At 47.9% G+C, this 27,240-nt stretch overlaps 1 protein-coding gene across 1 annotated transcript in view; it reads left to right on the plus strand.

The window, feature by feature from the left end:
* Nucleotides 1-27,240, plus strand: part of LOC138283713 (F-box/WD repeat-containing protein 7-like) — a 334,239-nt gene that overhangs the window by 117,062 nt on the left and 189,937 nt on the right. Inside the window, exon 14 of the mRNA XM_069221757.1 lies at nucleotides 21,378-21,500. Within this exon, the coding sequence (XP_069077858.1) occupies nucleotides 21,378-21,500 (123 nt within the window). The remainder of the gene's footprint in view (nucleotides 1-21,377; nucleotides 21,501-27,240) is intronic.

Raw genomic sequence — 27,240 nt, forward strand, 5'->3', positions numbered from 1 at the left:
GGTGTATAGAGAGATGGAGAGGGCAGTGTGAGGGATGGATGGAGAGAGTGTGCTGGATGGATGGAGAGAGTGTGAGGGATGTATAGAGAGATGGAGAGGTGAGTGTGAGTTATGGATGGAAAGAGATGGAGAGGGCAGTGTGAGGGATGGATGGAGAGAGTGTGAGGGATGTATAGAGAGATGGAGACGGGTCTGTGAGGGATAGAGAGGGGAGTGTGAGGGATGGATGGAGTGAGTGTGAGGGATGTATAGAGAGATGGAGACGGGTCTGTGAGGCATAGAGAGGGGAGTGTGAGGGATGGATGGGGAGAGGTGTGATGGATGGATGGACAGAGTGTGAGGGATGTATAGAGGGATGGAGAGGGGAATGTGAGGGGTGTATAGAGAGATGGAGAGGGCAGTGTGAGGGGTGTATAGAGAGATGGAGAGGGCAGTGTGAGGGGTGTATAGAGAGATGGAGACGGGTCTGTGAGGGATAGAGAGGGGAGTGTGAGGGATGGATGGAAGGCGATGGAGAGGGCAGTGTGAAGGATAGATGGAGAGAGGTGGACAGGTAGGGGGAGGCGTGGCGGTGTTCATGGGGGGAAGGGGGGAGATGGAGGTGTGGCATGGTAAAACGAGGATAGTGGTGCGCTAGGGAGGGATGAGGGTCAGTGGTGGGTGGGAGATGGGAGGGAGACTCCGGGTCGTCGCTGAGCGGGTAGAGAGGCGTCTTGGACACACTGGACACGGAAGAGGAGATGCGCAGGCCCGGGAAGCCATGGAGATGACAGGAAGGAGAGTAGGAGGGGGACATAGCGCAGAGAGGCAGAGAGAACAGAGTGGGGGTGCTAGGTACTGCCGGTGTACGTGGGAAAGGATCCTGTGGTAACAGCAGAAGGAGAGAATGACCCGGATGTCCCTGTGATGATGGGGAGAAGGGACCACGAGGGTGGGGTGTCTTGCCTGTTGTGGAAACGTGCCGAGAAGCTGAGTATGATGTGTAAGCGCTAGAGGAAGGCAGGCAGGCCGAGGGAGGGCTGGGGAGGGCGGGTGTGTGAATAGGAAGGAGAGGTAGCTTAACGGGTGTAGCGCCGGCTGCAGTCTCCCGCCACAAAGTGAGCGTCATACCGAGTCATACAGTGTTTATTAGCGCCAAGAAGCGGGCTTGCGGCGCGGTAGCTCTGTATAAAAATGAAACGGAAGTGTGTGGAGGATGAGTGGGTGGATGAAGGTGTGTGTGTTTGTTGGGATGGCCTGATGCGCACGATGGTGAGTGCCAGTGTGCGCCCCGGTCTTCAGTAGTCTTGGGGTGCATAGGGCGCTGGGGTGCTCAAGGGAGGGGGGTGGGGCTCACTCTTCTTCTCTGGTGGCAGCGGATAAGAGATGCTCTCTCGCATTACAGTGTAGCTCCTGTTTTACTCCCTCCGTCTCCACCCCCCCCCCCCCATCTACCCCATGTGATTTATCCTAGCGAGGGGGGGCCACTCTGAATACCCAGGTGGAAATGTCACCGCGCGAGCGCATTAAATATTAAAACGACCCCTCACGTGAATCCCAGGGGATGAGATTCCGGCTCAGTGGCCTCCGACTGCGGAGGGGGGAGGGGTGCCCCCCCCACACACACACATACATTCTGCCCAGTGTCCCACCCGGCTTTAGGGGGCTGCTTCCCCCACACTTGGCCGAGTGTCCCTTTGGGGGCGGATCTGTCGTTTTTTCAGCAGCAGTACTGCAAACCCCCCTCCCCCCTCCGATCACCACACGCCCACCAGCGGAGGGCCCGCGGCATGTCGGGGGCACAGGGCGAGTGAACCCACCAGAGGGAATGATGCTGTTCCGTGTGTGTTCGGTTGGCCGCGCCGAGGGCATCGGGATGTGCACCGTGGGGGTTGCACTGCATCGGGATGTGGAGTAGCGTCTCAAGCCCAGGGGCCACATCTGCAGTACCATCTCACACCGGGGTACCACATCTGGAGTTCCATCTCAAGCTTAGAGTCACATCTGGAGTACTGTCTCAAGCCTAGGGACCACATCTGGAGTACTGTCTCAAGCCTAGGGGCCACATCTGCAGTACCATCTCCAACTGCAAGTCCATCCCAAGCCTAGAGGCCACATCTGCACTACCATCTCACACCTGGGTACCACATCTGGAGTTCCATCTCAAGCTTAGAGGTCACATCTGGAGTACTGTCTCAAGCCTAGGGACCACATCTGGAGTACTGTCTCAAGCCTAGGGGCCACATCTGCAGTACCATCTCCAACTGCAAGTCCATCCCAAGCCTAGAGGCCACATCTGCACTACCATCTCACACCGGGGTACCACATCTGGAGTTCCATCTCAAGCTTAGAGGTCACATCTGGAGTACTGTCTCAAGCCTAGGGACCACATCTGGAGTACTGTCTCAAGCCTAGGGGCCACATCTGCAGTACCATCTCCAACTGCAAGTCCATCCCAAGCCTAGAGGCCACATCTGCACTACCATCTCACACCTGGGTACCACATCTGGAGTTCCATCTCAAGCTTAGAGGTCACATCTGGAGTACTGTCTCAAGCCTAGGGGCCACATCTGCAGTACCATCTCCAACTGCAAGTCCATCCCAAGCCTAGAGGCCACATCTGCACTACCATCTCACACCGGGGTACCACATCTGGAGTTCCATCTCAAGCTTAGAGGTCACATCTGGAGTACTGTCTCAAGCCTAGGGACCACATCTGGAGTACTGTCTCAAGCCTAGGTGCCACATCTGCAGTACCATCTCCAACTGCAAGTCCATCCCAAGCCTAGAGGCCACATCTGCACTACCATCTCACACCTGGGTACCACATCTGGAGTTCCATCTCAAGCTTAGAGGTCACATCTGGAGTACTGTCTCAAGCCTAGGGACCACATCCGGAGTACTGTCTCAAGCCTAGGGGCCACATCTGCAGTACCATCTCCAACTGCAAGTCCATTCCAAGCCTAGAGGCCACATCTGCACTACCATCTCCAACTGCAAGTCCATCCCAAGCCTAGAGGCCACATCTGGAGTACCGTCTCAAGCTTAGAGGTCTCATCTGGCCTGTGGTGTCTGTATCTAGAGTTCATACCTTGAGTCCTGTGCAATATCTAGAGTTCATACTTTGAGTCCTGTGCTGAAAACTGGAGGCCACATCAGGTCATTTTTTTAGATCGAGCCTAGGCAGTGCGTATGCGCTGTCTCTCGGACTGTTGTAATTGCTCTGTGGTCTTTATGCCCACCTACTGGCATGTTATTGGCTGTGTGCTTGTTATAATTATATTCTTTGTTTGCTATTGGTTTCTGGTATGCATTTGTCATGCCTCCCTTCGTGTTTATCCCTCCCAAAGCGCAGCAACCAAGTACAATCTTCTTACGCAGCTTTCCTTTTTTAGATGTTTGTGGAACTTTTTTTTTTTTAGTATTTGTAGTCGCACTGTAGCGATTAGTCTGTTGAGCGCCGGTTGCACATTGCCTTTAACTTGTGTTTGCACAGCTTTGGTTTGTACATTTTAAAACGTGTTTAAAAATAACAGTGCCCATCGTTGTTTTATTCTTATTCAATGTTTGAACAGTTTTGGTTATTATTGATTATTTTGCAATACATGCCTTCTTGCACAAACATGCTCTCACGCACATACACACATCTTTTCCCACACAGAAGTGCTCTCTTTCACACACATGTACTGTGTCTCAGACACATCACTCACAGAGACATTCAGATGTATTTTATTTTACGTTTACACCATGTCAGGTCAACATCGTAGTATGGGCTTTGCTTTTCACATCGTGTTTTTTTTTTTTTTGGTGTAGTAAGTTTTAAAACGAACTTGAAAAAGCACTGCATGTATTAGCTTTCATCTAGTGTTTGTAGGTTTACTTTGGTTAGTAAACTTAAAAACATGCTTAAATATAGGAGTGTACGCATTTGTTTTCGACGCATCTGCACAGTCTTAATTATTATTATTAATTACCTTGCAGCTATATTAGTCAGAGGTTCCGTGCTTATATTGGTTTTTATAACACACACACGCTCTCTCACATACATACGCACATCTTCTCTCCCACACAATCGTTTTTTCTCTTTATCTCACACACAAACTGTTTTTCTTTTTTTGGCATCTTTCCCGCTTTCTCATTTATACAGCACTTTATTTTTTTCTCTCTCTCTCCTTCCCTCTGTCACACACTGCACTAACGTCTTCACAAACACACTGTCTCTCTCACTATATCCTCTCTCTTTCTTTCACACACACATACGCCCTGTTACTTATACAAGCTATCACTCACATACATACATCCTTTTTGTAATACACACGCGTTCTGTCTTGCACACACATGCTCTGTCTCACACACATCACTCGCAGAGACTTTAATTTAGAGTTTATTCAACGTTTTCACCATGTCAGGTTAATACCGCAGCGCGCGCTTTGCCTTTGATCTTGTGTTTGCACAGTTTCTGTTATTAATTGCCTTGCTGCCATATTATGCAGAGTTTTCGTGCTGTAAATTGACAAATCTTGACAGTGTCAGAACAGTTGTAATTATACACTGACCCTATTTCAAACACTGCCAGTACAGGCGTATTTGTGCCTGCTTAGTATTTACGTATGTAGTGGCATTTTTAGAAGACGACAAATGCTATCGTAAACTTTTACTTTAGTTCAGCGCAGCTTAAAATAACACGTTACGGTTCAGCTGTGCCTGTTTAAACTTTATTATTTATTAACATCAGTTTAAAGCCTATTAGTCACAACTTTGTATTTTGTTTAGCGTTTGCACATCTTAAAATAATCCTATTTACAACTCAGCCTTCTATTATGCAGAGGCACATTTTTATTGAATTACTAATGGTGGTATAGTTATTTTTTTAGGCACCAGTATTGCACAGTTTTTGATAATCTTTTATTATTACCAAACAATGTGTAAAAGCAAGTCTATTGGCGTGCATCACGATAGTCTGAAGCCTTTGAAGGTTACATTTGATCCTTAAAGGCATGTGCCGCTAGTTTTTTCCAAGGAACAAAAGCAATTTAGGCAGAAAGAAAGAGTCTGCAGTGGCCAGACAGGGTTCAGTAGTTTGTTGATGTGTTGAGAAAGATATTGCCTAGCTTCAGTTGCAAGAGAATTAGCACAGCTTTAAAGATCGTTCACATGAACCTAAACAGCAGATGCGGATGTTGAAGGTGATGTTCACACTATGCTAATTCTATCTTCACTGAAGTCCAGTGGGATCTTTGAGGAATACTGCCTAGCGTTTTTACAATTTCATACCACTCCTGACTTTGTCCTTATTTTTGTTTATTAATTTTATAAACGTTTGTAAATCTAGCAGGGTATAGGTTGCCTTTTATATCCTGTTTGCACATTTTTAGTTTTAACATTGGAAATAATGCCTAAGTTTAACATTGCGCTTTTTGTGTTTTCTGTAAGGTATGCACAGATTTAGTTAGTAAATTTCGAAACATGTTTAAATATAACATTGCGCGCATATGCATTTCACTTCCGTTGGCCCAGTTTTAGGGATTAAATATCTTGCAGCGATATCATGCTAAGTTACCGTGCCATTACATTGGTCTTACTAACACACACACACACTCTTTCACACATACATGCTTTCACAAACATACACACATCCTCTTTCCAACACATATGTTTTTTTTCTCTCTCTATGACACATACACTCTTTTTCTTTCTAGCTGTCTCTTTCCATCTGTTTCATTCACACAGCACTCTGTCTCTTTCTCTCTAGCACACACTCCCTTGCACACAGCACTATTTCTCTCGCACAACCGCTGTCTCTCTTTTTCATCTTATCTTCCCTTTTTCTTTAACAGATACACACACATACAAGCTTTCACGCACATACACACATCCTTTCTCACATATACAGGTGCCCTCTTTTACACACACATACTATGTCTCACAAACATCACTCACAGAAACCTTCAGATACATTTTATTATAAATTCCCACCATGTCAGGTCGACATTACAGTGCGCGCTTTGTGTTTCATATCGTGTTTTCTGTTTTTTCGTTTAGTAATCTTTAAACGTACTTAAATATAGCACTGTGCACATTCATTTTCGTCTGGTGTTTGCATTGTTACTTTGGGTCGTAATTTTAAAAACGTGATTAGATATAGTAGTGCGTGCATTTGTTTTTATCGCATTTGCACAGTTTTGAATAATAATTAGCTTGCAGCTATATTAGTAAAAAATTCTGTGCCGTTCCATTAGTTCTTATAACACACACACGCTCTCTCACGTATACCCCTTTCACGGACATACACACATGCTCTCTCTCACACCTTCGCTTTTTATCTCTCTCTCACACACAAATTCTTTTTCTGTTTTTTGTCTATTTCTCACTTTCTCATTCACACAGCACTCTCTTTCTGTCTCTCTCTTTCCCTATGCCACACACTGCACATACACACTGTCTCTCTCTCTCACTATATCTTCTTTCTTTCACACACACATACCCTCTGTTACTTATACAAGCTCTCACTCACATGCATACATCCTTTTTGTAATACACACGCGCTCTCTCTTACACACACATGCTGCCTCACACACATCACTCACAGAGACATTCATATAGATTTTATTCTAAGTTTTGACCATGTTGGTTAATACCGCAGCACGCGCTTTGCCTTTCATCTTGTGTTTCCACAGTCTCAGTTATTAATTAACTCGCTGCCATATTATGCAGAGTTTTCGTGCTGTTAATTGACAAAATTCGACAGTGTCCGCACAGTTTTAATTATACACTGACACAATTTTAAACACTGCCAGTACAGGCTTAGTTGTGCCTGCTTAATATTTCGTATGTATTGGCATTTTTAAAAGACCACAAGTGCTCTCGTAAACTTTTACTTTAGTTCTGCACATCTTAAAATAACACCAGTTACAGTTTAGCTGTGCCTGTTTAAACTTTATTATTTATTAACATCAATTTAAAGCCCATTAGTGCCAACTTTGTATTTTGTTTAGCGTTCGCACAGCTTAAAATATTCTTATTTACAACTCAGCCTTCCAGTATACAGAAGCACATTTTATTTAAATACATGCCGCTACTTTTTTCCAAGGAAGAAAAGCAATTTAGCCACAAAAAATGGTCTGCAGTGGCCAGACAGAGTTCAGTAGTTTGTTGATGTGTTGAGAAAGATATTGCCTAGCTTCAGTTGCAAGAGAATTAGCATGGCTTTAAAGATCGTTCTCATGAACCTAAACAGCAGATGCGGATGTTGATGGTGGTGTTCACAACTATGCTAATTCTATCTTCACTGAAGTCCAGTGGGATCTTTGATGAATACAGCCTAGTTTTTTTTTTACAATTTCATACCACTCCAGACTTTGTCCTTATTTTCGTTTAGTAATTTTATAAACGTTTGTGAATCTAGCAGGGTATAGGTTGCCTTTTATATCGTGTTTGCTCATTTTTAGTTTTAACATTGGAAATAATGCCTAAGTTTATCATTGCGCTTTTTGTGTTTTCTGTAAGGTATGCACAGATTTAGTTAGAAAATTTCGAGACATGTTTAAATATAACATTGCGCGCATATGCATTTCACTTCCGTTGGCCCACTTTTAGGGATTAAATATTTTGCAGCGATCTTATGCAAAGTTTATTTGCTTTTATATTGGTACTCACAACACACATACACTCTCTCACATATATATGCTCTTACGGACAGACACTATTTTCATTTACACACATACAGTATTTCACTTTCTCTTACTTACACACTCTTTGTCCTTCTTTTTCTCTGTCACTATTCAACTCTCGCATTCATATAGCATTCTCTCTCTTTCTCGCACACCTTACTCACACACAGCAATAACTCCCTTACACACACACACTATATTTTTGTTTACTTTATTCTCTAGATGTCATATAGTCATCAAACACATTCTTCAAGAAATGTTCTCAATATAAACTAATAAATGAACGTGCTTTATATTTAGACCAATGTTTTTACTGCTATTCAAATAAACAATGTGCACCAAAATTAAAATACTGCATATATATGTATATATATATATATATATTAAAAAACAAATAAAATCTATTTTTTTTTTTAAATACTGTATTTTTCGGAAATTACACTTGTTGCAGCAAACATACCATTATAGGATCACAATACCATTTGTATTATAATACAATAACATAAGCAACACCAATAGCTCAAACGATCACAAATGCAAGACCTATTGCATTGCAAATGCTTGTTCTATATATAGAGGTCACATCTCGAGTCCTGTGCGGAGGTCTACAGGTCACATCTGATGTGTTGTGTTTGTATCTAGAGTTCACACCTTGAGTCCAGTGCTCAGATCTAGAGGCCACATTTGATGTGTTGCATCTGTATCTAGAGGTCATATCTTGAGTCCTCTGCCAAGGTATGGGGTCACACCTGGTGTGATGTGTCCATATACAGAGGTCACATCTTGGGTCTTGGGCCTGGATCTAGAGGTCACATGGGAGGTGTTGCATCTGTATCTAGAGGTCATATCTTGAGTCCTGTGCATAGATCTGGAGATCACATCTGATGTGTTGTGTCTAGAGGTCACATCTTGAGTGCTGTGCCCAGGTCTAGAGGTCACATCTGGTGTGTTGTGTCCGTATACAGAGGTCACACCTTGAGTCCTCTGCCCAGATCTAGAACTCACTGGTCACATCTTGTTTGTTTTGTCACACCTTGAGTGCCATGTCCAGAGTGATAGCCCACAGTTGAAGTACTGTCTTTAGATTCATAGGTCACATATTGTGCATAACACATATTGTGTATTGTCTTCAGTGCTAATGAGTATTGTGTCTTGTATTATAGCCATTACTTTGAATATTCAGTCCATTTCCTAGGGTCACATCTGGACTGTCCTTTTTCTGAGAACAATATATGTAATTTTACGTCTTTCTTTGGGTGGAATGGGGCTCCTCTGAAAAGGTGAGGGGCCCCTGAAGGGTAGGGGCTCCCCCTGCGCTGCAGGGGCTGCAGGCCCCTGTGGGCTGAGAAGAGGGGCCCCCTAGTCTCCCATGTCTCACAAATATTCATTGGCTTTGGGTGGAATGGGTCCCCTCTGAAAGATTTAAAGGCCCCTGAAGGGTTGGGGGTCTCCAGCACTGTAGAGGCCTATGTTACACCCCTGTAACATAGGCCTTCTGAACCAGGGCATAGAGACAACATGAAGTGAGCTTGAAGGAAGGTTATCGACAGACAGAATCAAAGTGCTTTGAAAAGACAGTGCTTTATATAGGCAGCCAATGAGGCTGTACGAGGTGAGTGGACATGTGTGCGTGCTTTCTCAAACTCAAAACAACCGGGCAGTCGCGGTCTGGACCAGCTGAAGTCTCTTGATGAGGAAGCAGGGAAGACCTACACACAGGGAGTTACAAGAATGAATGAATGAATGACAGTATGTGTATAGCCAGAATAGCTGCTCGAAAATTGAGTGTCCCAGCGTTGCCACAAGAAGTAACAGGGATGAGGGAAAGACAGGAGCGAAGGTATCATTAGCTGAACAGATATGTTTTTAGGGATCTCTGGAAGGAAGACTCAGGTTCTGTGCTTCTGAGCTGAGGACGGCGGCGGTTCCAGATTTTGGCAGTCCATACTAGGACAGAGGTCCCACCACCTCTACATGTGTTTTGTGAAGCAGGGGATTGCACTTAGGTGGGTCCTGCTGGAAAGTGGATTTCTGCTGGGCTGGTATTCGCTGATTCTTTTGTTCAGATAGCTGGGCCGGCATTGTGCAGGGCTCGGTGTGCTAAAGGGAGTGCTTTGAAGGTGATCCTTTTGCTGACTGGGAGCCAGTGCAGTTGGCGAGTTAGGGTGACGTGGGGGTGGCTTTTCGCAAATTAAAGAGAAGACGCTGCCGTGTTTCGGACCACTTGCAGTCGCCAGATCAGGTAGGGAAGGACACCCAGGGACAAGGTGTTCATATATTCCAGCCTGGAGAGAATTGTGGCTCCAACTACAGTTTTGCGGCCTCCCAAAGCAGAAGGGGAAGGAATTTCCTGAGAGCCTTTAGTAGCCATATTCAGTTTCTGGCAACTGCATGGATCTGGATCTTGAAAGATAGGTCATTGCCAAAGGTGTCTTCCTGCTTTCTGGCTGCTAAAGTTAGCAGAGGAGGAGTAGGTCTGTCCTGGGGCAGGCACTGACCCACCCGAGATTAGGGTTAGGCCATAACAGTATAATTCAGCCTAGATATGATTAGTGTATAAATCAAAGTCTTCCTGGAAGAATTGGGCAGCAAAGACAGACTTCCGTATAATGTTCATCAAGAAAAAGCAGGTTGGATTTAATTTATGCGTGTGTGCTTTGAAAGACACTTGAATATCAAAGATAACACCCACTTTTTATGCTGAAGGGGAAGGTGCAGGGGTGGGGCCTAAAATTCAAGTGGCCACAGCACCTAAAGAGGTATTAAACTTCTGCTGACCAACTGCAGCACGCCACCTCATCTGAGGGCAAGCTGGGTGTCATTGGCAAAAAATCTAAGAGCGAAGGAGTCAATGAGATTGGCCAACAGAGAGATATAGGTTGAAAAGTGTCAGGATAGGGCAGAGTCCTGTGTCCTCCACGGAATTGAGGATCTGAACAGAGGAGCAGAAAGTAGCAACGGAAGCACCCGAGTGACCCGAAGTTAGTAGAAGGTTAGAAGAATGGCAAAGGACACGCGTCAAAGGCTGCCGATGAGCCAAGAAAGATCAACGCTGTCACTCCCCAGCATCCAGCATCGTACAGACATTACTACCAGCCTCCATGAGTACCGTTTCAGTGCTCCGCACATCGAAGTCCAGATTGAAAAGGACGTAAGATATGGTGGCATTCCAAATACCAAGACAACATGCTCTGTGGGTTTTGCCGCCACCGGTAATAAAGGAGTTGCAGGGTCAGTACAATATTTATTTTAGGGGCGAGTGCAAAGCGCTCTGTCCCTCTTCTAATCTCTCTGTAGCGGGATTTTAACCACGCCCATGTAACGTCAGTCACTTTCATTGGTTCGTGGGTTTGCCTTTTAAAATCCGCTTGTTTTCATTTGTGAGAGGCATGCATACATCATACCTTTTCCGGTGTTTAGCCCTCCTCGAAAGCACCAGTAAACTACTGGAAACATTTGAGGCTTCATGTTTTCCGTATGGTTTCTGGACTACTTTTTCTCTTTATTTCGCAGCGCGATCGCGCTGTGTTTTACATAGCGCGATCACGCTCATTTTTTTTTTTTATTCAATGTGGCATGAAAAATCCAGTTAGGAGTTTACAACGCTAATAGCTCTAACTCGACGTAATGCGAGACCCGTTGCATTGCAAATGCTTGTTTAACAATGAAACCACCACAGCAGATTTCTTCTAGCTGTCGGGAACAGTTCCGAACGATAGGAACAGATACACAAAGTGATGAATGAAGAGGCAACAACCTGCACAACTGATTTTAGGGAGTGGACCAGGCAAGGGTCTAGAGGAGAGCCAGAGGAGCCTGAAATATGCTTAGGAGTGACCTGGCTCACAGTAGCAGGTGAAACACAGAGCAGCTAGTGTAGTGAAGGAACCTCAGGGCCTGCTTACAGACTCCACTTTTAAATGCACATTTTTAACTTACCACTTCTTCCTGTCGGTAACCTTCTACATGGCTTTCTCATTTATGTGATGATGTTCTGATAAATCAATGTACATGCTGCTCGTTCCTAGTAAGCCATCTAATCTGTGCACTCTGTCCAAGGCTGAGCACACAGAACAAAATGCCTGAACATTTTGATTGTCTGTGGAGGCAGCTCTGCATTTATAGACGCATCACAGTGTTGACCTTGCACCTCTGACCCAGCGTGACACGGAGAGTGCTTGTATTATAGGAACTACCTCTGCGCTATACACGCCAGAGGAGCACTTCCGCTGGGCCTATCCAGGAACCTGGCACACACGCAGTGCCTGAGATACAGCTCGGCTGACTCTGCTGCCGATCCTTAAGCCAGCCTCTATCCTCTACACGACCAGGAGCTTGCACCACACTAGACCGGCTTCCTAGTGTCCTTGTACATCTTACTCAGTTATGTGGGTTCGGATTTTCCCAATAGATATGGCAGAGGGCGCTCCCACTATGCTCTCAGCAGTATAGGTAGATACAGACAGAAATATACTAACACAATCACAGAATCATGGTTGAATTGTTTATCTTTTTCACCATCTTTGTAACGTTGGTGACTATGCTCTGTCTTATTTTCCTAATAATCGCAGCTCGTGTTTTTTTATGTAAGAATAGGACTATTGCAATAAGTGGTCTAAACATTTTCTCATTCTTTCTTGTGTCTTTTCTGGGTACTCCAAATGACAACAAAATGGTAGATTTGTTTCCACGATTTGCTTGGTAATCTGAGTAGTCATGTAGAACTCATCTGATACTGTGGTGTGTTTAGGGGTTCAGACGGGACACTGTGAGATAGTTAGGAGTTGTGTCAACATATCCTGATGGTATATGTGAACCGAGTCCCTATATGTTTATGTTGACCAAATACTCAGCCCTACTGAGTTGTCGAAACCGTATAACACTACGACTTGAAAGTGATGAGTTGGAAGGCTCATCCCGCCCAACGAGGGAGAAGAATCTGCAGAGATGGAATTCAAAAGACTAGTGAGTTTTTATTGAAAAAATAGTCAGATAGTTGCATGCACAGAACTTGGCTTGGAGGAACCACAGGAGAAGCTGCTGATGACAATGCTAAACTATTAGAACCAGAAAGATTTCTTAAGTGGGATTTTTGAATGCAAGAATATCTTGGAAATATCTTGCCCCGCCCTGATTGACTATTTTTTTGTATCTATGCATTTAATTGTTATACAGCGACTTGTCTTCAGTAAAGTAGTGACGTCTCCATTGTCTCCCCAGACATTTATAATCCAGTTGACCTGATAAGACAGATGAATACCATGGGGCTGAAGGCGTAGCACACCCGACTGAACATACCTTTACAGGAACCTAGTCACAGAGGGCTTTAGTGAACCAATCACTCATCAGCACAGAATTAACCAAAAGACCACCTAACAACAAAAGAACATGTCTGGTTGAACCCAAATTGGCTGCCAATGGTCAGGAATCTAGCAGCCATTCATCCATCTATGAGGCCTGTTTACGCCGGATGCAGGGACGAGTTTGTGGCCCGCTATGAAGATCAATTATAGGCAAAGTTGTTGGATGTTTTGTTTTTTGGTGCTGTCTTTGGTCCACAAGGGCTTGCTATTGGCACTGTTAAAGATTAATTGTTGGCTCTTTTGGCCTTTTTACATTTATCAGACCTCCCCCCCCTATTTAAATCACTTGTTATGAGGTGTTTTTTTAAGGGCCTGGTTCAGATGTTTTCACCCAAGCCTTTTGTGATGCCGTAGTGGGACCTTAAATTGGTTCTCACTTTCCTTCTGATTCATTTGGGGTGGATGCATAGTTTTCCTTTTGTGTCTTCTGACTGTCAAAACATTGTCATCTACTGACTGTCAAAAAACAAAACTCATCGCATGAGTGAGCTTCAAGCTCTGTTCATTCACCCACGGTACACCACCTTTTTCCCTGAACAAACTGGTGTTGCAGACAAGAGCGGCATTACTGCGGAATTATATGATGCTTTTTCATGCCAGACAATCCATCACCCGTCTGGCATTCTTTGCTGCACTTCACCCCTTGAAAGAGGAGGTGAGGTTTCACTGTTCAGACCCTTGAAACGTTTACTATGGACCAAGGACCATCGGGTGAGCAATCATCTCTTTGTGGGTTACCATAGGGCAATGGAGGGTAAGGCATTGCTGAAAAGGACCATATTGAGGTGGCTAGTCCTCTGTACGAAGATCTTCTGTGTATTGACAAAGAAGCAGCTTCCGGAAGGTCTGATGACTCATTCGACCAGAGCCAAGGCTGCTACCTCTACGTTGGTACACAGAGTATCTGTCTTGGACATCTGTTAAACTGGGACGTGGCTGTCAGTTCATATGTTCACGAAGTACTACTGCCTTTATGGACTGGTCCGGCGGGAGGGGCACATTGCATGTCTGGGCATAAATCACTTTTACAATAGAAGTCACAATATTAGGCCCAAGTGTGTGTAACACCAACGACAGTATGTACAAGTTAGAAAACAATACTTTCCATCTCCGCACCCTCATGCAGTACTAAACACTGTCAGCACAAGACCTACCCTAGAGTTTACCAACTTCGATTAAACACATAAATTCAGGGTGCACCCTGGCTCCCAATGTTAGAAGCAATAAGCACATACAAGGTTTGTAACACTTCCACATAGCACTGCGGCCTATGCCGCACTATTAAATCGTAATGTCATCCTCAGGAATTCATTGGCAGAAGAACGTGACCTGCAACACCATGGTGCTTCCCTCGCATTCATCTGCACTCACTCCCACACATCCACTCTGCACCACCGTGCGGTGCCACTGGTATCATTCGGCTCATGCACACACACACACTCGTATGCACTCGGTCCCGTCACCCTAATGCAGTGCTCGGATATCTGGCTAGTGGATGTCACTGCGTCTGCAGGTACCCTGGGTCCCAAACCGCGTTCAACACACCAACCAGCTTCAGCTATCCTGCCCTACCACAAACCAAAGATTGAGCCAACCTTCCCCTGGATACTAGACTGCTCGCGGCCCAAGTCACAGTACAGTTCGCAGGATCCTGGGGACAAAGTGGTGGGTGGGGAGGGAAGGAAAGACAACAGCTGGTCCGGCAACAATTAGCAAGGACATTCAGGCTCCCAGTAGAAGGCTCACTCAGAGGTCTGCAACATACAAGGGGGGGTTCACTGGGGCTGCCCGCTAGCCATCGGCCTGGCCCAGCCCAGGCAGACAATCCAGTGTTACCAAATAGTTAATAAATTCAGCACCTCTGGAAAGGAGGTGCACCATTGGGGTGTGTTGACTTGAGTCACCCTAGACAATTCTGGTTGCACACAAAGAGTTACTAGATCTGCATCATCTAAGGAGGCACCGCGTCTGGTGCATGAAGACTTGAGATGCACCAGAGAATTAGGATCCCATGTGAAAAGTGCTCAGTGGTGTACCTCCACAAAAATGAGGCCCAACGTCAGAGGCCCGATAATACAATCAATCCCAAGACAATTCCCAATTTGATACATCCTTAGAAAGAGGCACTACTTGGGTGATTGATGAATTGTGCTGCACCCGGCAATCCCAAACGTGCCGAAGGAGAATGTAAATCCTGTGTCCCACTGGAATGAGGCGCAACGTCCAGCGCTTGATGACTTCAGTTGGTCTAGACAATCCGGTCACACAAGAAACTTCATTTCCATACCTCCCTGGAATTAGGCCCAATGTCTGGTACGTGATGACTTTAGTTTCACCAGACTCCCCGGTCACACACTTTGACATAAGTTCAGCCGTGTCATACAAGGAAGGGCATAGCACAACTCCGGTGGCACCCCCACCTTAGAGGTTCCCCACGTATGAATGGGGCACAGCACGCAAGGTGTGTGCAGCCGAGGGTCACATAAGAGAAATACAATGTACTTTGCAACAATGGGCCATGCAAAGTAGTGCACCGGGTGATCCTGTTCACACCACAAGTCGTTTCAGTGTATAGTGGTCCCCACAATGAAGGGCCACTCACCTGAAGTACATGCAGTACTTGGAAAGCTCTGCACCAAGCAATTCCGGTCTCAAGGCAGAATACCTAGTCCATGCTCACGCTGCTGCTGCCAGGTGGAGTCCCTTGCAGGAGGTCTTTAATGTCCCTGAGAACTTCGCAGAGAACAGGGGGCAGGCCCAACTTGCCCTTGGAGAGCACACTTTGGGTTACAACACAGCAGTATGCAGTTGGCTCAGGTCAGCCACATTACAGGAAGGGTGCACAGATCCCTTCCTCAGACAGTTATCCTCGACTCCTCTGGCCATGCACCCAACGCGGTCCAGCAGTGTTGGTCCTGCATCACCGTAGATGCAACGGGTAGTACCCCTGCTGACGGGTAGTAACCCTATGAACACTAAAGTGTGCCTTTGAAGTTCGGGTGGTTTAGAGGGTTCTCCTTTGAACCGCAGATGTCTCCCCTAAATTTACAAATAAAATTACCTTAACCATCAAAGGGGGTTGTCATTCTTAATTCAATAATACTAAACATCGTGAGGCTGCACCCCTGCAATCCACTATTTCAGCCAGACTTAATAAGACTCTTTCTCCCATTTTACCTTATGGAGAAAGCAGCTCTCATGTGCAGTGTGAACACACATGGGTATTCCGCACTCCCTAGGCACATGTGTGCTGGTGCACATACAAGCCTGCGGAGGCAGGCTGGACACTTAGTTTAAAGCCACCAAAAAGGTGCAAGTGCGCCTATACTGTCCTGCGCTGTTTGGCTCAGCCCATATACTAGAATACCCGTGTGCAAGTGTGCACACCCTGGCAAGTGATGCCAGACCCAGTATCTATATAGGGAACCACCCATGTGCCAGTATGCACACATGGCCTGGTGATGCCAGTCTCCATCTACACATGGCAACACCTGTGTGCAAGTATGCACACACTGGCAAGTTGTGCCAGACTCACTATAGGTATGACGCACTGGTGCAGGTAGGCACCTAGAGGTCAGCTATGCCAAGCTCAGCATATATATGAACATCAACAGGCACATGGGCACGGAGAGGCCAACTAGGCCAGGCTCAATATATATTCAGACACCCCTATGCAACGGGGCACATATTGGCAAGCTAGGCTGGTGCAACATACATGAAACCACCATCATGTATGTGGGCGCACCCTGGCCTCTTGTGCCAGGTTCAGCGCCTCCAAAGGCCCTGTGGCACAAGCATACACTCCGGGACCTGTCATAGCTGGTCCCGCGCATGTTGGTCAGCGCCATCTCTCACCCAGTAGAGGACAGGCACGCACACTTCCACTCTGCACAGACAGGGGGACAGTGCCCAGGGCCCAATGCCTACTGCCTGCCCTGTCTTTGGGGCCCTCCAGGGCAGACGTAAGGCTGGCTCAGGGTTTTCTCCCAACATATGGGCTGCCACCCTGAGCGCAGGTGCACTAGCACCCCCACAGGCCTATTAAATCGGGCCAATGGTATGGTTAACAGTGTCTTCTAAGGGGTGGCACACACCGTGCAATGCCCCCTATTAGCCAGGGCGGTACCTGCCCAGGATATGTAGGGTACCTTTTTTTTACAGGGTCCGCATCTTAACCACACCTCAACCACGCCAATACCCACCCTTTCCTAACCTAGGTAGGAAGGGTGCGTGCACTTTCCAACTGCCTTAGAGTGGAGAAGTGCCCAGTGCCCTAAGGCCACCCACACCAAAGAGTAGGAGAAAAAAACAGGAAAATTCCCTAAGAAGTGCCATGTCCAGCACCTGCTTAGTGCTAGAGATGGGGGTACTGCCTGCTCAATGCTGAAGACCAAGGTCATACCTGCTCACTTCTTGGGATCAGGGCCTTGGCTTCTCAGTGCTGGATATTGGTATGTTGCCTGCTCAGTGCTGAAGACCAGTCTCTTACCTGCTCAGTGGTGAAGAGCAAGGCACACGCCTACTCACTGCTAGAGACCAGGCTCATGCTTGTTCACTGGTGCAGATCAGGCTCCTGCCTGTTCTATTCTGAAGAATAGGGTCATGACTGCTCAGTAGTGGAGATCGGGATATTGCCTGCTCAGCGCTCAAGACCAGTTTCATACCTGTCCACTGATGCAGACTAGGATGCTGCCTGCTCAGTGCTGGAGTTCAGGGTGATGCCTGGTCGCTTCTGTATAAAAGGGCTCTGCCTGCTCACAGCTGGAGACCAGGGTCCTGCCTAGTGCTGAGACCAAAGATAATCTTTCTTACTGGTGGAGACCAGGGTACTGCCTGCTTACTGCTTAAAAAGACCAAGGTGCTGCCTTGTGATTACGGTATTTCTAGGTCACTGCTGTATATCAGGATCCTGACTGTTTTCTGCTGGAAATCAGGGTCCGGCCTGTTCGCTGCTGAAAAGTTGGGCCCTGCCTGCTTGGCTGCTAGAGGCGTAGGATATTCCTGCTCGTTGGTGGAGACCAGAGTCTTGCCTGTTCACTGCTGGTGATCAGCATCCTGCCTGGTCAATGCTGTATACTAGGGTCCTGACTGATCTCTGCTAGTAACCAGGGTCCCGTCTGCTCACTGCTCAAGAACAAGGACATGCCTGTCACGGCTGGAGATCTAGAATATGCCTGCTGAATGCTGGTGACCAAGGAAATGCCTGTTGACTGCTGGAGACCAAGGGCATGACTGCTGGAGACGAGGGACATGCTTGCTGACTGCTTGAGACCAAGGACATGCCTGCTCACTGCTGGAGACCAATGACATGCCTGCTCGCTGCTGCTGGAGACCAATGACAAACCTGCTCTCTGCTGGAGACCAATAACATGCCTGCTCCCTCCTGGAGAACAAGGACATGACTGCTTGAGACCAAGGACATGCTTGCTGACTGCTGGAGACCAAGGATATGACTGCTGGAGACTAAAGACTTGCCTGCTCACTGCTGGAGACCAATTACATACCTGCTCCCTGCTGGAGCCCAAGGACATGACTGCAGGACACCAGGGACATGCTTGATGACTGCTGGAGACCAAGGACATGCCTGCTCACTGCTGGGGACCAAGGACATGACTCCTATAGGCTAAAGACATGCTAGCTCACTGCTAGGGACAAAGGACCTGCCTGCTCAATGCTGAAGACCAAGGACCTGCCTGCTCACTGCTGGAGACCGAGCACGTCTGCTCAGTGCTGGAGACCAAGCACATGCCTGTTCAGTGCAGGAGATCAAGCATATTTGCTGGAGACCAAGGGACATGCCTGCTGACTTCTGGAGACCAAGCACATGCCTGCTCACTGCTGGACAGCAAGAACATGCCTGCTCTCTGCTGGAGACCAAGAACATGCTTGCTCTCTGCTGGAGACCAAGAACATGCCTTCTCTCTGCTGGAGACCAAGGAAAGGCCTGCTCACTGCTGGAGACCAAGAAGATGCCTGCTCACAATGCTTCTCCATCTCTCTGCCACACTGGATTCAACCAACCACAGCACCCTCCTTTTTTAGCGCACAATGCCAGTGGTATTGAAGCAACAAACAACGTCACTTCCTTTGCAACTTGCAGCCACCATCAGGAAATGCCGGCCTTCCTTTCAGTGACCATCAGCATGGCGTGTGGTGCTCCAGTGTTCGCACTATCACTAGTCCTCCTCTATGACATGTCCTTACTGGCCCACATCCCCAGCAGCTGTGAGAGAGGATTCTGCCTGCTGGTGCACCACCGAGGCCTTTGGAGCCCTAGGTAGCCCAGCAATGATTCAAACAGCTCTGAAGTCTGGTTGGCCTTCTTCAGCCACTGAGACACCCCCAAAGATCTTAGGTTAGGTGGCCTGACCCTCTTTCCCCTTATGCTTTGGGCTGCCTCGGAGTTATTCAGAGCAGGCTGCAGGGCAGGTTCCACAAGTCAACACACTTATTAGATGGCTGCGGCAGACCCTGAGGGATCACGTGATGCATCTATTGCCCGTGTGGGCGTGGCCAGCTGGGCTGCAGATCACATGACCCCTAGGCGGTTTGTCTTCCTTGTGTCACCACACTCAGTCAGGCCACTGACAGGTAGGCCTTCCAGCTCATGACATCCCTCTCTCTCTCTCGGGTCCTAGGGCCAGATGTACATTGATTTTTCTCAGGTCGGTTTGTGACTGGAAAAATGCCTTTTTCTATGTACCAAACCTACTTTGAGATTCGGTAACCTGTTAAAGAACCGCAAATTGGGTTGGTGATTCAGTATTAGGAAGGGGCGTGTTCAGGGCGTCCCTTCCTAGTAGCGAATCGCACTGGCATGTAAAAGTGATTTGCAACCAAAATGCTGTTGCAGAACATTAGCAGTTTACCACCTACTTTAAGTAGGTGGTAACCCATTTGTAAATGGGAAGGGGTCCCTGAGTGACCCCTTCCCCTTTGTAAATGGTTACGATAATCTTGAAGAGCAGGCAGTGGCCCCACGGACCACTGCCTACTCTTAAAAAATGAAAAGAAATCTTTCACTTCTTTTTTTTTTTAAACACATCCCGTTTTCCTTTAAGTAAAAGAGAGCTGGAAAACACATGCCCTCTCATGGAGTGCTTAACTCAAACAAGAAAGAAATGTTTCCTAAATGTGACTAGCGGAACAATAGAAACCAACCAGTCAGAAAGATGATGAAGGATTGGTGCTCCAGGGGAGGGGCATACAGAAGATGGACAAAGTTGGACAACAAAATCCACTGAATAGCAAGCAAGCAAATAAGACTGGCAACAAAATCCACCAGTGGTAAGCAGTGGGTGAGCTACAAGCCACTGCAAGTTCTTGGTAAGCCCACAAGATGTCTTTTGCAACCCGACAGCTTGGCCTGTCGGGTAGGTTTGACCCAAAAATCACAGAATATGCCAGAACGCGCAAAAAGGCAAAATGTCACAAAAGACTTCGAGTGACCCTCATTCCAACACCAGTCTGCCCAATATGACACTGATCATCGCAATAGTCAAGTCAAGCTTTGATGTTTCAATGGCCTCCGCACCAAACTGCTGGCTGAAATTCTGTACAAAGTGCTGCACAACTCATATGTCACCTGTGGAACCCGGATCACATCTCCCCAGCTTTGAAACTCCTGCATTTGTTATCTGCTCACACGAAGCCCCATTTATCGCAATCAAATGCCTTCTCAGCATCTAATGATAGTGGCAACGCGCTGTGTGGGTCATCCTTGGCACTGTATAGGATGCAGGTCAGTAGATTCAGTTGGATTCTTGGTGACCGGTCGGGTATGAAAGATAAATGCGGTTCATGTATTAAGCTAGGAATAACTTTCTTAAGGTGGGTAGCTAGGAGTTTTGCAAGTATTTTGAACCTGGTTTTCAGTCTGTTCCTTGGCTGAAAATTAAGGCTTTTGGCCAAAACAATTGGTGCCTGATTTAGACATTGGTGGACGGGTTACTCCGTCACAACGTTGATGGATATCCCATCCGCTGAAATCTAAATTCCATAGGAAATAATGGGATTTACATTTTGATGGACGGGATGTCCGTTGTGATAGAGTAACCCGTCCGCCAATATCTAAATTAGGCTCAGATTCTCTACATGGGTGAAAATGTAAATATGTGTAAAAATAATTATGTAATTCAAATATATAAATACAATAAATAAATACTCACGTGATGTCCACAATCATATATCTACTTCCAACACCCCCATACTGTCTAAAGAGGCGTTTGAGGGTTCTACAATTGGCGTTATTCTGCGTGGATCGATGCTATCCTCCCATTTCAATAACCCCTTTCCATCATACCTCACCTCTGCGTACCCTCTTGTTTCACGTGTGTAACTTCATATCCCTGTTTTCTCCTTACAGATAAAGGTGTGGGACCTGCGGCACTGCCAGCCTGTCCGAACCCTGCGGGGACACTCCCAAGCTGTTCTCGCTCTGGAGCTGGACCCCGACTCTAGGCGCGTGTACTCTGGTTCAGCGGACAAGGTGAGTGAGCACACCATGATCACCAGAGGCTCTACAGAGGCATGCATCTCTAGGCACTAGACTGCTGCACTGTTCATGACTATTGGTTTGTGGAAGGGTGGGAGGTCTGTAGTGGGTAATTGAGAGAACCTGAGTTATCTGACTTGTTAACTCTTTTGAAAAGGAATAAATGTTATTTCTATAGCATGAACCTAGCCAAAAGGCAGCGGAGTGCTGTACAGGGTCAAAGCCAAGTGTAATTTTAATGAGACATATGAAAATTAGCTAGTATGTGGAGCCTAATGCTTTGTGATGTAGTGGTCTTTAAAGAGGTGAGTCTTCAACTCTTTCCTAAATTGGAGCAGTGGTGGAGCGGTCCTGGTGGATTCAGGGATGTTGCAGTAGCTCCTGGGTGCACAGGTAGAAAAGACAGAAATCACAATTCACAAAGGAAAAGTTAGACCAAAAGTCTAACTTAGACCAACAGTCTAACTTTACTACTTTTCGGTATTCACAACTGTAAAGTTAGACCAAAAGTCTAACTTAGGCCAGAAGTCTAACTTTACCACTTTTCAATATTCACAAAGGTAAAGTTAGATTAAAAGTCTAAGTTAGACTTTTGGTCTAACTTTCCCTTTGTAAATACCGAAAAGTAGTAAAGTTAGACTTTTGGTCTAGGTTAGACTTTTGCTCTAACTTTCCTTTTATAAACCTTGTTGTCTTGTTTTTGATTTTAACACTTCTTAGTCTGCAGTCTGATGGTGTCCAGGCTCCAGGTGTGCTGAGAACCCCCAGAGGTGCTGAGCGTGTGTGAGATGGGCAGGGGTGCTGGTTGTGATGGAATGTCTGCCGCCAAACATTACCAATTCTGGCAGGCACTGGGGGAGAGCGAGGCAGCGTGATGTGCTCATCATGATGAAATGTGGCAGAGCTGAGGCAGCACATCTGGCGGTTTCCAAGCCAACAGTTGTGTCTCAAGTCTACAACAGTCATAGGTGGGAAGAAACTCGGGAAATCAGGTGCCACCATGGTGGCTTGAGGGGCGCTGGACCAGGAAAGGAGTTCTTCAGTGTCTGATCTTGAGGTCCCTGGGGGTGAGGGGTGAAAGGATGCTGTCACTAAGGGACTTGTTGATTGCACACTGGACCTTACAGGTGACTCTGACACCCACAGGGAGCCGGCAGTGGAGACTCTACTGCGCCCCTGGCGACACCTGGGAGATGGCTGTCAGCTATAGTCAGTGATAGGGCCACTAAGAGAGAGATGGAGAAAGAGAGAGAGACACTTATAGTCAGTCCTGGAGAGGGACCTGTTTCAGTGATGGTCTTTAGTCTGTGATAGGGTCACTAAGAGAGAGGTCAAGAGAGAGAGTGTGACACTTATAGTCAGTCCCCGAGAGGGACCTGTCTCAGTGATGGTCTTTAGTCTGTGATAGGGCCACTAAGAAATAGATAGAGAGAGAGAGAGAGAGAGCGAGAGAGTGACACTTATAGTCAGTCCTGGAGCGGGACCTGTTTCAGTGATGGTCTTTGGTCTGTGATAGGGCCACTAACAGGGAGCGAGGCAGAAAGACGCACTTACAGTCAGTCCTGGAGAGGGGCTTCTTCAGTCTGTGCTGGGGCCGGTCTGAGTGATGGACTATAGTCTGTGATAGGACCGCTAAGGGAGAGACGGAGAGAGAGAGAGTGTCACACTTACAGTCAGTCCTGGAGTGAGATCTGTCTTAGTGATGGTCTTTAGTCTGTGATATGGCCACTAAGAGAGAGACGGCGAGAGAGAGAGAGTGACACTTATAGTCAGTCCTGGAGCGGGACCTGTTTCAGTGATGGTCTTTAGTCTGTGATAGGGCCACTAACAGGGAGAGAGATATAAAGACACACTTACAGTCAGTCCGGGAGAGGGGATTCTTCAGTTTGTGCTCGGGCTTTAAGAGAGAGAGAGAGATAGGGAGAGAGAGAGAGAGAGAGAGATAGGGAGGGAGAGAGAGAGAGAAAAAAAGGACTTCTGTTTTCTGGTACAATACTGAGGTCTATAAAGGAGACATGGTGGCCAGGGCGGTTCAAGCTGTGGCCCTGCCCTGCTTAGAACAGGCGACAATCCGGGGCCCAGTGACCTCTCGCCTCCCTCATCTCTGGTACTGCAGAGGTTCGGGGGCGCGCGCCGCCCTGCGCCCCCCTCTGCAGGTGGATGCTGGGGGTGGGGGGGCGGTTCCTGGTGCAGAGCTCCGGACTGTGCCACTTTCACTGGTTAGTTCCTGGCTCCCTTCATGCTGAGCAGGATCAGGCCCTGTCTGCCTCAGTGCAGGAAGCAGAGACCAGACTTACACAATAATGAGGCGCTGAGTGAACCCCACAAATGCGGCCTTGTACCTGGTTTAGCCTCTTGAGTTAAAAGACAGGACTTTGAAACGAGGAGTGGATGTGGAAAGGTGGAAAGACCCCTAGCTGTGAAAGGGCCCCTCCTGATTGGACAGAGAAGCCCTCTTCCTGGCAGACGCCCTGTTGCCATGGGAACCACGGATGCTCAGGACCGGATCCTGCCAACCCAAAGCGCACCCCCCGAGCTCCTTTCACAGCCTTCCTCTGCAGCGGGGGGCAATACCCGTCTGCCAGGGTGGGCAGATATCTGGGGCAGAACTAGCCCCCTGGCTGCTCGCCACCGGCGGAGTAAGAAGAGGTGCAGGCGGCCGTGTGAGGCCAGACATGGAGGAGACGAGGCTTTGGCAGGACTTAGTGACTGTGCGTGAACTGACCGATGGGGGTTCAAGGCGTGGACCTACTGATCTGGGTGTGCGTGTAGGCATGGACACAGAGACTTGTGGGTCGCGTGGTCTGGGCACGTACACAGTTCTGTGGGTGCGTGATCAGAGCACGTACACAGAGTTCTGTGGGTGTACGTCCAAGGTATGGACACAGTGATGGTGGTGTGTGATGAAGGCGTGGACACAAAGTGATGTGGGTGTGCAGCAAAGCGCTGACTGATACCGGGGTGCAGACCAGATGTTCACCGATGTGTGGAGGCCTAGGGGTGTCAGCAGGAAACAAGGTGATGCGGGTGTGTGATTAAAGGCATAGACACAGTAAGGTGATCTGTGAGCATGCCCTCGAGTGATTTCGAGGTGCAGACCAGATGTTGACTGATAGCCTTTGTAAAGGTGCAGGTCAGACCTGGACAGGGAAAGAAGTGCGGTTCACACATACAAAAAGAAAGAAGTGCAGGTCAGACCCATGCCTGTGTGGAAGTGCAGGTCAGACACAGGCCTGTGTGGAAGTGCAGGCCAGATACAGTCCTGTATGGAAGTGCAGGTCAGACACAGGCCCGTGTGGAAGTGCAGGTCAGATACAGCCCTGTATGGAAGTGCAGGTCAGACGCAGGGCTGTATGGAAGTGCAGGTCAGACACAGACCTGTATGGAAGTGCAGGATAGACACAGTCCTGTATGGAAGTGCGGGTCAGACACAGTCCTGTATGGAAGGCAGGTCAGACACAGGCCTGTATGGAAGTGCAGGTCAGACACAGGCCTGTGTGGAAGTGCGGGTCAGACACAGTCCTGTATGGAAGTGCGGGTCAGACACAGGCCTATATGTAAGTGCAGGTCAGACACAGGCCTGTGTGGAAGTGCAGGTCAGACATAGTCCTGTATGGAAGTGCAGGTCAGACACAGGCCTATCTGGAAGTGCAGGTCAGACACAGGCATATCTAGTAGTGCAGGTCAGACACAGGCATGTCTAGTAGTGCAGGTCAGACACAGGCTTACATAAAAGTGCAGGCCAGACACAGGACTGTAAGGAAGTGCATGCCAGACACAGGCTTACATAGAAGTGCAGGCCAGACACAGGCCTGTATGGAAGTGCAGGTCAGACACAGGCATGTCTAGTTGTGCAGGTCAGACACAGCCATGTATGGAAGTGCAGGCCAGACACAGGCCTATATGGAAGTGCAGGCCAGACACAGGCTTACAAAGAAGTGCAGGTCAGACATAGGCCTCTATGGAAGTGCAGGTCAGACACAGTCCTGTATGGAAGTGGAGGTCAGGCACATGCATGTCTAGAAGTGCAGCCCAGACACAGGCCTGTATGAAAGTGCAGGCCAGACACAGGCCTGTATGAAAGCGCAGGCCAGACACAGGCCTGTATGAAAGCGCAGGCCAGACACAGGCCTGTATGGAAGCGCAGCCCAGACACAGGCCTGTATGGAAGCGCAGCCCAGACACAGGCCTGTATGGAAGCGTAGGCCAGACACAGGCCTGTATGGAAGTGCAGGCCTGACAAAGGCTTACATAGAAGTGCAGGTCAGACATAGGCCTCCATGGAAGTGCAGGTCAGACACAGTCCTGTATGGAAGTGGAGGTCAGGCACATGCCTACATGGAAGTGCAGGTCAGACACAGGCATGTCTAGAAGTGCAGGTCAGACACAGGCCTATATGGAAGTGCAGGCCAGACACAGGCTTACAAAGAAGTGCAGGTCAGACATAGGCCTCTATGGAAGTGCAGGTCAGACACAGTCCTGTATGGAAGTGGAGGTCAGGCACATGCATGTCTAGAAGTGCAGCCCAGACACAGGCCTGTATGAAAGTGCAGGCCAGACACAGGCCTGTATGAAAGCGCAGGCCAGACACAGGCCTGTATGAAAGCGCAGGCCAGACACAGGCCTGTATGGAAGCGCAGCCCAGACACAGGCCTGTATGGAAGCGCAGCCCAGACACAGGCCTGTATGGAAGCGCAGGCCAGACACAGGCCTGTATGGAAGCGCAGGTCAGACACAGTCCTGTATGGAAGTGGAGGTCAGGCACATGCCTACATGGAAGTGCAGGTCAGACACAGGCATGTCTAGAAGTGCAGGTCAGCCACAGGCCTATATGGAAGTGCAGACCAGACACAGGCTTACATAGAAGTGCAGGTCAGACATAGACCTTTATGGAAGTGTAGGTCAGACACAGTCCTGTATGGAAGTGACTGTCAGGCACAGGCTTGTATGGAAGTGCAGGTCAGACACAGGCCTGTATGGAAGTGCAGGTCAGACACAGGCCTGTATGGAAGTGCAGGTCAGACACAGGCCTGTATGGAGTGCAGGCCAGACACAGGCCTGTACGGAAGTGCAGGCCAGACACAGGCATACATAGGCCTCCAAGGAAGTGGAGGTCAGACACAGTCCTGTATGGAAGTGGAGGTCAGGCACAGGCCTACATGGAAGTGCAGGTCAGACACAGGCATGTCTAGTACTGCAGGTCACACACAGACCTGTATGGAGGTGCAGAACAGACACAGGCCCTGTATGGAAGTGCAGGCCAGACACAGGCATGCCTAGAAGTGCAGGTCAGACACAGGTCTGTATGGAACTGGAGGTCAGACACAGGCATGTCTAGAAGTGCAGGTCAGACACAAGCCTGTATGGAAGTGCAGGCCAGACACAGGCCTGTATGGAAGTGCAGGTCAGACACAGGCCTGTATGAAAGTGCAGGCCAGACACAGGCATGTATAGAAGAGCAGGTCAGACATAGGCCTGTATGGAAATGCAGGCCAGACACAGGCCTCTATGAAAGTACAGGTCAGACACAGGCCTGTATGGAAGTTCAGGCCAGGCACAGGCCTGTATGGAAGTGCAGGCAGACACAGGCCTACATAGAAGTGCAGGTCAGACACAGGCCTGTGTGGAAGTGCAGCTCAGACACAGGCCTGTATGGAAGCGCAGCCCAGACACAGGCCTACGTGGAAGTGCAGGCCAGGAACAGGTCTGTATGGAAGTGCAGGTCAGACACAGG

The sequence above is a fragment of the Pleurodeles waltl genome, chromosome 3_1 (genome assembly GCF_031143425.1).
Source record: "Pleurodeles waltl isolate 20211129_DDA chromosome 3_1, aPleWal1.hap1.20221129, whole genome shotgun sequence".
Taxonomy (NCBI): Eukaryota; Metazoa; Chordata; class Amphibia; order Caudata; family Salamandridae; genus Pleurodeles; species Pleurodeles waltl.